This window comes from Callorhinus ursinus, unplaced genomic scaffold (assembly GCF_003265705.2).
Source record: "Callorhinus ursinus isolate GAN/ISIS: 27379988/994484 unplaced genomic scaffold, GSC_fseal_2.0 scaffold13, whole genome shotgun sequence".
In the NCBI taxonomy this organism is placed as follows: Eukaryota; Metazoa; Chordata; class Mammalia; order Carnivora; family Otariidae; genus Callorhinus; species Callorhinus ursinus.
The window spans coordinates 38651333-38664145 of record NW_027397075.1 but is presented as its reverse complement, the minus strand read 5'-3'; the positions used below and the strand labels follow the sequence as shown (position 1 = coordinate 38664145).

At 37.0% G+C, this 12813-nt stretch overlaps 1 protein-coding gene across 1 annotated transcript in view; it reads left to right on the top strand.

Moving 5' to 3' along the window:
• HMCN1 (hemicentin 1) overlaps positions 1-12813 on the top strand; it is a 489046-nt gene that overhangs the window by 328817 nt on the left and 147416 nt on the right. The window contains exons 37-41 of the mRNA XM_025877925.2: positions 2699-2800; positions 3621-3797; positions 4509-4660; positions 5825-5948; positions 10219-10394. Of these exons, the coding sequence (XP_025733710.1) occupies positions 2699-2800; positions 3621-3797; positions 4509-4660; positions 5825-5948; positions 10219-10394 (731 nt within the window). The remainder of the gene's footprint in view (positions 1-2698; positions 2801-3620; positions 3798-4508; positions 4661-5824; positions 5949-10218; positions 10395-12813) is intronic.

Sequence of the window (12813 nt, the reverse complement as noted above, 5' to 3'; positions counted from 1 at the left end):
CATCATTTGATGTTCTATATCGCTGATTCTCTCTTCTGCCTCATTTATCCTAGCAGTTAGTGCCCCCATTTTTGATTGCACCTCAGTAATAGCCTTTTTGATTTTGACTTGGTTAGATTTTAGTTCTTTTATTTCTCCAGAAAGGGTTTCTCTAATAACGTCCATGCTTTTTTCAAGCCCAGCTAGTATCTTTAAATTCATGATTCTGAACTCTAGGTCCAACATCGTACTAATGTCCGTATTGAGTAGGTCCCTAGCAGATGGTACTACCTCTTGTTCTTTTTGCTGAGGTGATTTTTTTCATCTTGTCATTTTGTCCAGAGGAGAATAGATGAATGAAAGAACAAAATGCTAACAGGTTAACAATGTCCCCATGAAATATACTCTATACAAATCAGAAAAGACCTGAAACCAGGGGAAAAGAAAGGGAAAGAAAGAAAAAAGAAAGAGAAAAAAAACAAAAAGAAAAAGATAAAAACAAAAACAGAACAATACAAAAAAAAACAGAATATGATCAAATATGATCAGGCTAGTGCATAGATCAGTGCCACACACTAGATTTTGGGCGTATTTTGGTCTGTTAGAAAAAAGTTCCTCCTAAAATTTTAAAGGAAGAAAGACATATGTACAAAATAAGGGTTGATACTATGAAGGGATGGAAGATGACTGTAAAGATGAAAATTATAAAAAATTTTATAAAAGGAATTGATAAGATAAGAAGTTGTTTGAAAAAAGAAAGAAGATTAAAGAAAAAGATGAAAAAGAAAAGGCAGAGAATGTGATCAGGCAGGAGACTAGAACAAAGCCATACACTAGTGATTTAGGGTATATTTTGATCTGTTTTAGGGTATATTTTGATCTGTTAGGAGAAACTGTATCTCAAAATTTTAAAGAGAGAACAACTTATATATATATGCCAAAAATATGGGTAACTATAATGAAGGGATAAAATATGACTCTAAAAATGAAAAATAAAAAATGTTTTTTTAAAAAGGGATTGATAAGATGTTGGTTAAAAAAGGGAAAAAGAAAAATTAAAAAAAAACAGTTAAAAAAATTAACTTTGAAAAACTAATGAATCATGGTAAAAAAAAGCCATGAATTCTCTGTGCAGTATTCCCCTAGCGCTGGAGTTCTCCCGTTCTCCTTGATTGGTAAACTTGTTCTTGGCTTGTGGCTGTTCGTGCTGATCTTCTGGGGGAGGGGCCTGTTGCTGTGGTTCCCAAATGTCTTTGCCCTGCCCTTGTCGGTCCGGGCTAAGCAAGCTGCTCAGGTTTGCTCTCAGGAGCTTTTGTTCCCTGCAAGCTCTCAGTACAGTTTTAGAGGACCAGGGTGAAAATGGTGGCCTCCGCTGGTGGCCATCCGGAGGAGCTGAGAACTCGGGGCCCCGCTCCTCAGTGTGCCCCCAGAGAAAAGCAATCACTCCCGTCTCCCTGGTCTCTGGCCACAGTCCGTGCTCACCCGGCCTGTGACCGAGCGTTTCTCTCTGGCTCCCGACCCCGTGTGGAGTCTCCAAACCCAGCAGATCCCTGCAGTGCGCTCCCGCGCCACTCCTCCCCAGGGAGGAAGGGGAGTCTCTCCAGTTCTGCCGCTTGTTGGGTCCCTGCTGGAGGAGCAGTGGCCCGACTTGGCTGCGGCTCACAGTTTATGGCAACCCCAAGCTGAGAGCCCGCGCCTCGGCTTTGTCTCTGCAGCCAGCTTCCCTGCTTCAATACCTGGGAGCTCTGCTGCACTCAGGCACCCCCGGTTTTTCTGTGACCCCGAGGGTCCAGAGACCACACTGTCCCGCGAGGGTTCCACCCCCCGCTTAGCCACTGGAGCGATGTCCCTCAGCAGAGCCGACTTTTAAAAGTTCCGATTTTGTGCTCCGCGGCTCTATCACTTGCCAGAAGTGGCCGACGGAGGCCCCCTCCCCCGCCATCTATCCTCCCGAATATCGCCTCGGATTCCCTTCTCCACACGTCCTGCCTTCCAGTAAGTGGTCACTTCTCTGTTCAGAGAGTTGTTGCTACTCTGTTCTTCGATCTCCTGTTGAGTTCGTAGGTGTTCAGAATGGTTTGATCCCTATTCAGCTGAATTCCTGAGACCAGACAAAACCCAGGTCTCCTACTCCTCCGCCATCTTGCTCCGCCCGCCGGGATAGCTTACTTCTTGTTAAAGGCAATTCATCATCAGACCAATCAGATTAATTGGAATAAAAAAATAGTCCTTTAACTTTCTTACCATCCTGCTAATCTATAATTCTGAGGATTTTCCTACTGGGGACAAAAGAATGAATGATCCTGAAAACTTATTAAGATCTTTTTAAAAATAAACTTATATGTATTTATTCTGTTTTTTAAGAGATTTTATTTATTTATTTGTGTGAGAGAGAATGAGCCGTGGGGTATGGGCAGAAGAAGAGAGAGAGAGAGAAGTAGATTCCCCGCTAAGTAGGAAACCCAATGCAGGGCTCAATCCCAGGACCCAGAGATCATGACCTGAGCCAAAGGCAGATTCCCAACAGACTGAGTCACCCAGGTGCCCCAAGATCTTTTTTTCATCCTGTTCTTCAGTTCTACTTAATAGAATACTTTTGTTCCAAGTATATCAGTGTAGATATGTGAAAGACAGAAAGGAACGATAATTTCCACTGAGCATATAGTATCAGTTTAAATATCCTACTTATGTGAATTAATTATGTTTGGGCCTCTTGTAGAACCACCTAGTCTGGAGGATGCAGGAAAGATGCTGAATGAGACTGTGGTGGTGAACAACCCCATTCAGTTGGAGTGTAAGGCAGCTGGAAATCCCTTACCCGGTAGGTTTACTTGTGGACTCCCTAACTTAGTGACGTTTTAAGATTTCTGGGAAAAGCTGAATCTGTTTATGAGCACAATATAATAATTACTAATAAAGGAAAGATTATGGAATACATTCCAAGGGTAAAGCAGTGATAAGGAGGATATAATTAGGTGGATGATATTTTTGAATTTTCATTGCTTCTAGCTGCATGAAATAATTTACCCATTTAAACAAGGTAGAAATACGTGGATAACTAATTGTCTTATGGTCCTTACTGTGGCCACAAAACCCACAATGGTAGTTTTTTATACGTTTATGTTGAAAAACATTTTTTTCTCTAGTTCAAATTGATTATCTTTATAAATCAGTCATTTAATGAGAATATTATTCTTTTTGTTGATTCTCATCACTGGTAAGTTATTAATATGAATCAATAACAATATAATTTTTTAGGCTAATAGTGTGTATAGTCTTTGGTCTTGATCAAATGCATAGACAAAATTTTTATAGTTAACAGGAATATATACAACAAAAAGAAATAGAATTGGTTAAAAGTTTGCAATCAAACAATATTGATACATTAGAGATAATATAAAGAATATTTGCTTTATAATTTCATTTTCAGGACTCTTATATTGGCTTGGCTTTTCATGTTTTTCTTAGGCTTACCTCCTCCTCAAAACCAATCCTAAAGAGATATTTAAACTGATTAAGCTTGAATTATAAGCCTAAGAATAAAGCAGTTCTTATTATTCTAGTTAACCTCCAATTTGGAGGCATTGAGCTTTAAAAGAAAAAATTTAAATAGTTGGACTTCTTTCTTCTTCCCCCTGCAGTTATTACATGGTACAAAGATAATCGTGCACTCTCAGGTTCCACCGGTGTGACTTTCTTGAGCAGAGGACAGATCATTGATATCGAGAGTGCCCAGATCACGGATGCTGGTATATATAAATGTGTAGCCATCAACTCAGCTGGAGCTACGGAGTTATTTTATAGTCTGCAGGTCCATGGTTAGTGGCACTTCTCCTAGATTCATCCTGGGGTAAAAATGCATTCAAAATGATTAAGTGCTTCTATAAAATTTTAGTTGTGAATAGTGTGTTTTGTCATCTTTATTTAAAGGTGCAGTGTTCTAAAACTGATGACTGTTTTTATTTCCTGATTCCTATTAAAATGCTCTAGTTTTCCATGCTGTTGAACTTCAATTTGCTTTAGATGAACTGTTGAAATAGTTATCAACAATCTTATCAGTTAATGACAATAACCCTCTTTGCAAATATTATCTATCAAAATCATAGATTTTGGTCAAACAAAGATTTTAAGTTATTACCTCTAATAATGCTTTTAAGCCAATGTAGTTGTCAGGGATACAGTGGAGGAAGACACACACACACACACACACACACACACACACACACACACACGCACAAACACACCTGGAAATCAAGAAATAAAAATGCACTCTGGCATTAAAAACTGGATTTCCTAAACAAAGTAGCAGAACCTCCTTTTCCTCATCTGTAAAATGGAAATTATTGATAATTGGATAGCTGTGATTAGAATCTCAAATAAATGATGTGAAAGAACTCAAAACAAAACCATGAAAAACCCACATGTGGAAACACAATTGTAGACATTATATATACTATTCATTATTTTGAGTGAAATATTCTGTGATATTAATATATCTTACTTTTATTTACTTTTTTATTTCTTTTCAGTGCCCCCATCGATTTCTGGCAGCAATAACATGGTGGCAGTGGTGGTTAATAACCTGGTGAGGTTAGAATGTGAAGCCAGAGGAATCCCTGCCCCAAGTCTGACCTGGTTGAAAGATGGGAGCCCTGTCTCTAGTTTTGCTAATGGGTTACAGGTACTCTCTGTTGTGTCTTAAGGGTAATCTACCACCTGATTATTAAATACAGTATGAACAGGTAAAGCTGTTAACAAGATTTGGAGAATAAGAATTAGCAAAGTTTATCCAAAAACATACACATTTATATCCATAATTACCATAGCCACACAATTAGGATTTCTAAACAATTCTTTAAAAGCTCAGTACATCTAAGAAATCTTTTTTTTCATATGTAGATACTATATTTTGACCATTTGTTTTACTTTCTACCTTCCTCCCCATCCCCATTCCCTGCCACCAACACAAAAGATACCTTGCACAAAGAAGTGTTCATCAACAACAAAAACAGGAATTTCCTCCTAAAATTTATATTACAATGTTTGGAAACATTCATGAATTAGAGAACCATATAGGGTATATTTAATTTTACAAAAACATCAAGTAATAAAGTAAGAAAAATTAGAAAGGCAACATTATAGAAATGAAATTTGAATCTGAGAAAGCTGTTTAAGTGCTTCACATTGACTCAAAATTAAAATTATAGAAGCACACATATCTCCTTTAAAGTGTACTTTAATTTTATTTTGCCTAGTAGAGAACTTAGTTTTCCCACCATTCTACTTTAGCTTTTCTCAAAAATCCACTGCTTGCAGAATTTGGGACCCTATAGAAGATCCAGAGTTAATGTCAGTATTTTAGAAGTACAACTAGACCATTGGGATAAAAGAGCCATGAATGTGACTAATTAATTTATTTGGCTGCTACTTTGCTATTAATTATAGCTTCTTATTTATCCTGACCAAGAAAATTAGAAGGAAGATTAGCTGCTCTTATTCCCACTTCTTCTCATCTTTCTCCCCTGGTGGGCTTTTTCTCTCTCTGCAGTAAGGATGGATGAGATTGGACCTTCACTTGATTTTGTACATAGGGACTTGTTTTCAGTGGTTGTTTCCAAGTTTGGTTCTAGCTTTTCACAGGCTTCTTTCAAAGAGAGGATAAGAAGTAGATTATACGAAGCTTGCCCATTTTAAAATATCCAAGTGGTAAAATAAATAAAATAAAACGTCCAAGTGGAAATCTTTCTGGAGGCAAATGTCAACTGATTAACCTCAGAAAATAGGAGAAAAAAAGGCTGTTTCTCAGAGGGGCATGTTGGCTATTTATCTTTCTTATCATTGAAAGGTTCTGTCTGGAGGCCGCATCCTAGCACTGACCAGCGCTCAAATCAGTGATACTGGGAGATATACCTGCGTGGCAGTGAATGCTGCTGGAGAGAAACAAAGGGACATTGACCTCAGAGTATATGGTGAAGTATTTTAATAATTATTTCTGTTCTAATATAGATGTGTTTAATTCCTAAAATCATTGAAGAAGTTAAAGGAAGTTGTTGACAATAAAGAACCATGAGCAATAGAAATGATTTTATAGTATCAATTCAAATCAAATTCTAACTTTCTGCTTTATATTTGACTTTGTCTGATTTTCCCTTTCTCAAAGTTCTGAGAAATTAAAATGCTAGGTGTTTAGAGTACTCTAAAGAGCATGACTATGGAGAGCAGCTTAGCAATTTGGAAGATATAATCTTCTCACTAAAGGGAGCATCTGTTCAAGTAGCTCTCATGATCTGTTCTACTCAAAGCCTTGATTTTATTACTTTTATATTTATAATCAGCATATTTTGTAGTCAATATGATGTCTATGAATTAAAGGCTATTTGAGAAGCAAAAGTTAAGCATAAATTTAGAGAAAATTCAGGTTTTTTTCCTACCTATGATGCCACCGTAAGTACAAAAGGAAATGTCTAATTCTATCACAGCAGAAGTCCTCCTCAACAAAGTTCAGTCCTAAATGACCTCCATTCATAGGATGTGTTTTTCATTACACATTTTAGTTTACTTTTGCATTTAGGGCTGTTTTAGGCTTTTTTCAATGTCTTATTTGCATTATATTCCTTGGTCCTGGAATAATGGAATTGTTTCTCCATGGCCCCTCAAAGAGTATCTGGGTTTTTTCTATTTTAATTACAGTATAATTAACATACAGTGTTATGTTAGCTTCATTCAGGTATACAATCCTCTCTAAGTCCCACCTCACTTCCAAGTAGTTCACTCCTATTCAAAATATATCTTTTTTTTTTTTTTACCTCCAGACCATGTCCGTTGACTCCTCTTTATAAGTTTGCCAAAAGTAAATGTAACAATCACAAGTAACTTATAAATCATAGTTTTTTAATTAAAAAAAGAAACCTTGTTACAACATGGCTAAATTACATATCTAATGGATCTTGAAAGTCCCAGTTGACATTAGTAAACTACCAAAGGGCTCTCTATGCTCCCTCTTTTCTATTGCTTCTGCAGTAGACATGGGTCTGCATCCAGCCTCCAGCTTTGCTGGTGCTCTGTGTCACAGATAACAGATGGGACTAAAATGTCCAACCCCAGGGAATCTACTCCTTCCCTTAAATCTAACTGGGTCATTTTTACGTTTTATGGAGAATTGGAATGCTCACAATGTGAAATATCCTTAGAGAATGATTCATCAGTCAATCTAAGTATGTGATACAAAAGCTCCTTCAATAATTAGCAAGCAAGCAGAGAGGTGACATGAGTATTTGCTGGGTTTTAGTTAGGACTGAAAATCTGGGATTGGCTCCTTCTGTTTCTACGTGGGTTGGTGTCAAAAGTATACCAGAGAGGTGACAGAAAGTTGATATTTTCCAGGAGTCATAAAAACTCACTATTTTTTGTCATTTGCCAAGCCATTTCCATACAACCCTTTTGGTCTGAAAACTGGGATTTTTCCTCTGTTATAAAAGTCAGATGGTTAGCTAACATTTACATATGCTTAGCATTTGAATATAGGTGCACAGCAAGCAGTTAAAGAAATGTAAAATTTCAGACTCTTAATCTGAAATTAGTTTCCAATCTGTGCTCCCCTATTAGTATTATTTCCATATATTATATTCCTATATTTGTAGGAATAACCTTGACAATTTCATGTCTCATTGTAGCCTAATGAATGTTCATCTCCAGGGACCAATCTCTTTAGATTTACATTGTAGAGTATGGGGGTGATAAGAGGAGTAGACAGTGGATAAAATAGCTTTCCTTACAATTGCAAGAGTAGTTCATTAAAATATTTCCCCTTGGTATGAATTCAGGGTATATTTTACTATATATTCTGAGGTGCTAAAACAAGAGAATTGGGTTTTTAAATGATTGAGATTCCTGTACCTTTACTTAAACCTAAGCTCAGAGAACTTTGTTAGAGATCACACATGCTCCAGCATCTCAACAAGTGTAACCCTACAGCCGTGCTGATTTTGATAATTAAATTTAACAAGGATAATGCATAGGATGAGAAACAGACATGATACCCTCCTTCCTAAGCAATATAACCACAAAGCTAAGTAAGGATAACATCTAAGGAAGCCGAGATCTAAAGCGTAGAGACTTGTTCTCTTCTCAGACTAAACAAAAAGTTGGAAATGAAAGGACAGAAAACATAGAGGCACTTCAGTAATATATATCCTCAGCTATAATTAGATTTGCTTTTATTTATGTTCCTTAAGAAACAAATACTCTATTGTTTTTGCATTTTTCCTCTCAATTTAAAAAAAAGTCTGGTTTCTTTTTGAACTTGATTCAACTCATTTAGCCATAAAGAAAAATAATTGGAGGAAAAATATTTAGAAATAAATTAACATTCTGCTTTCTTGAATTATTTCTGACTTTTACTTCTACAAGTAGTTGTAAAGAATTCATGCTTTTTTGTAAATTCTATAAATACTCTAAGATAAACATATTTTTATGCAGTTATGGTGCTTTTTTGTCCACTGAGACCAGACTTTACCTGAAATTACTTTCAAGCTTTTGAATTGGCTATTTTATTTAGGGCTTCCTGTGCTAAGACTGGTGAATGTATCTGTTTTCATAATATCTTAGAAAATGGCACTAATTGTGCTGATTTTGCTAATATTATAGCAGCTTTAATCTCAGACAATTTATATATCTTTTATCTAATGTCTCACATATTAAAACAATTCCACTATTTTCTAGTCCCCATAGATTACTTTAAGCTTATTGAGAGCCAGATGTCTATGTGCTATTAAACTGAGCAGAATCAGGAATCTCTGCACAAAAGCTCTATTAGTCTATTCCAACTATTGTGCATGGCATTTCTTTGCATCATGACATCAGTTCCTTTGGATTTAGCGCAGATCCTGCATCCAGAAACAGTACAAGAAAATGGCCTTTAGTTTATATGCCTTTCCCTCTGAGGAGACATGGTAGCAGAGAAAACTCATGGTTACAGAACTGCAGTGTTACTCATCAAAAGCTATTGCATTCATTGTCATTTTGCCACATGCTTCAGGATCCAGCCTGAAACAATGGCTAATGAACTATAATAACAATCCTTACCACAAAAATCTTATTTATATCAAAGCATTTGGAAAGTCCCTTAGGATTCATTTCAGTGCAGCTTAACCTTTCTTATTAAAAGAAAAAAAAAATACAACAAATATGGTACATGTCCTACAATCCTGAATAGGATTTAGTGAGAAATGGCCAAGGAAATTCCTCTCTGTGTTTTTTCAGTGGCCCTTTTATAACAGGCCTGATTTCATCGTTAGTTTGTGTTTTTTGAATTATTATAAATACAGTCCTGAAAGAGTCCTTGAGAGGTTATGGAGCCCACCCTCTCATTCTTGGCAGGACTGTACCTAAACCATCTGAGACAAATGATTGTTTACTCTATATTTTAATACACCCAAAGGAAGGAGATTCCTTAGACTTCTCCAAGAACACATTTCAACATCTGACAAGCTTGATAGCCAGGGGATTCTAATTTTAATCTCATTAAAATTTCAACTCATTTCCTCTTTTTATGTAATTATATGTTGTACAGCTGGTCATTGCTTTCATTTTGTTCTTTACTGTGTCATTTATCCCACATGGTCTTTATTCCATAGAAAGCTGACAAGGCATCATGGAAAACCAAAAAGAGCTCTAAACTGCAAATAAGAAGACTTGACTCCTAGCTTTGCCACAGATTAGTCACGTTATTTCAAATAAGTTATTGTCTGTCACCTACTTCATGTTTTACATACCATGAGGTGGAACTAGGTGGTCTCTTTCGACTCTATTTTTTAATTTTGCCTCTGTGTCTGTAAAACTTATTTTCTTTTGCAAAAGATATAAAGAAATATCAAAAGTATATATGCTTTTAATTATTGTTATTTATTTCCAAAATGCTTCATGAGTAATTTATTACTTTGGAAATCTTAAGCAGTAACATCTAGTTCAAAAAGTTTCTGAAATAGGCACTTGGTGAGAACTTCCAGTTCTAAAACTTCTTAAAGTGAAAAGTATTTCTGTTCAATAGGAACATATTAATCAGTGATTTCTTAGTATTTGATTCTGAACCAAATGATGCAACGAGGATATGTTAGAATTATTGTGATCCTACATCTTAAAAGAACTAATAAAGTTATTTGGTATATGTCCTGATGCTTAAAAAAGATAAGCAGTGTGTTGGCCTGTTCTGTCCTGAGGGAAAACCCTTCTTTCACTTAGTTCCACCAAATATCATGGGAGAAGAACAGAACATCTCTGTCCTCATTAACCAAGCTGTGGAGTTACTATGTCAGAGTGACGCTATCCCCCCACCTACTTTGACTTGGTTAAAGGATGGCCGCCCGTTGCTGAAGAAACCAGGCCTCAGTACCTCTGAAAATGGAACTGTGTTAAAGGTAAGCCTAGAGATTCATTTACTTCTTCTTATATTATTCCTAAGCTCATGGCTTTGGTTGTAAACATGCCTGTCTACAAATGTTCTACTAATTTCATCTTGTAAAATTATAGGTACCCTTTTATTAATGAGGTTTGTAATATTTTAAAACTTTATGCTTAGTAAGATTTAGATATTTGTCTATCCATATTTGTAGCCAGAAGCCATCCAAAAATGCTTCTGGGAAAATATAGAACCATTCTAACGAGTGCCTCATTTTTAGTCATTCAACCACTCAGCAAATAAATACCCATTCTAGATGCTCTGCATACGATGTGAAAAATAGACACATTTCCTACCCTCAGTTTCTTCCAAGTTTGCGTAAATATATGAAAATTAACGGTTCCAAGGGGCGCCTGGGTGGCTCAGATGGTTGAGTGTCTGCCTTTGGCTCGGGTCAAGTAGATCCCCAGGGTCCTGGGATCGAGTTCCGCATCGGGCTCCCTGCTCCTTGGGAGCCTGCTTCTCCCTCTGCCTCTATCTCTCTGTCTCTCATGAATAAATAAATAAAATCTTTAAAAAAAAAAGAAAATTAACAGTTCCATTGAAAATGCAGTAAGAACTGTAAGTGTGAGTTAATTACTATTTGGATGGTACAGGTAATACATTTTGGGAGGATAGTGAAAGGTGAGGCTGTGATTGCCTGGAAATCTTGGAAGGCTACGGCTTTTTATGTATAGATGGGACAAAAGGCCTGATTAAAGAAAGCAAGTAAGCTAGTGTGGCTGAAACAGAGAATTTAAACCAAGTGAATATTTGGAAATAATATTGACAACATTGATTTGAGTGAAATAAGAGCTAACAATGAAAATCAATTTAAGGAACTGGGATTCAGGAGACATGAGACATCTGGGTGGCTCAGTAGGTTAAGCATCTGCATTCGGCTCAGGTCTTGATCTCAGGGTTCTGGGATCAAGCCCTGAGTCAGGCTCCCTGCTCAGCGGTGAGTCTGCTTCTTCTTCCCCTGCTCTTGTGTTCTCGCTCTCTCTCTCTCTCTCTCTCTCTCTCCCTCCCTCTCAAATAAATAAATAGATAATCTTAAAAAAATACAAAGGAATTAGTATTCAGGAAGTAATAAGCCATTGGAATGTTTATAAAGTCCTCATAATAACCCTATTGAGAAACCGAAAGAATGGCTAAGTAATCTGCCCACAGTTACTAAGTGTCAGAAATGGGATTTGAATACAGGGAGTATAGCTTTAAAACTCATGCTACTAACCACTATACCACATAGCCTCTTGGTAAAGGAAGGTTATTGCTGGCAAACAAAGGGAGCCTTGAGAAATGGATGATGGGATCAGCACATTCTCAGGAAACTGAGAAGCTCATATAAGGAGAGCAGAAACATGGGAGAGAATGGGAGGAAGTATGAAGTTCTGTGTTAGAGGCAACCAAGTAGAGATTTTAGGAATTATGATCTGTAATAGTGGAGCTGGGTAAAGAAGGAAAAGCTGGAATAACTGGTGGAGGAAGGTAGGATAAGTCAATTGAGCTATATAGGGGAGAAAAGAAAAAAGCACTGGCCATGCTCAGAGGCAGACCCAGAGCTCTAGAAATCAGCTGGTAGTATTCTCAAACCCCTGCTCTGACCAAATGACAGAGGGAGACAGTTGTATGAACACAAGTCCCAGCACTGGGCGGGGAGAGCTATGTGTGATTAGAAATGTCTTGGCAAATTTCAGAATATAGACGTTGATTTCTTCGGGGCACAGATCTCAATAAGTTTGGAAAGCCAAAAGAAAGGTGAGGGTGAAGAAATCCTGGGATCTATTGAATCCCTACCACAGAGGCTGGCCAGGCACCCTGAAATGTGCAGGTCCCACTGAGGGGTGTACAGAGAGGACCTCATGGAAATAAAAGCTACTACAGAACTCAAACAAAATTGGTCGGTTAAGACTATCGAACCTGTGTATTTCCCAAAACAATTCATGCACATCCCCAACCAGGTAAAGTAATAGATTCTTACCATGTTATTTTGCCTGGAACACACTAGGAAATCAGTATATCTTTTTTATTAAATTTGTATTTTAATTCCAGTATAGTTAACATACAGTGTTTTATTAGTTTCAGGTGTACAAAATAGTGATTCATCATTTACATACAACACCCAGTGCTCATCACAACAAGTGCCCTCCTTAATCCCCTTCACCTATTTCACCCATCCCTCCACCCACCTCTCCTCTGGTGACCATCAGTTTGATCTCTATAATTAAGAATCTTTTTTCCTGGTTTGTTTCTCTTTCTCTTCTTTTCCCTTTGTTCGTTTGTTTTGTTTTAAAATTTCACATGTAAGTGAAATCATTTGGTATTTGTCTTTCTCTGATGGACTTATTTAATTTAATGTTACACCCTCTAGCTACATCCATGTTGTTATAAATGGC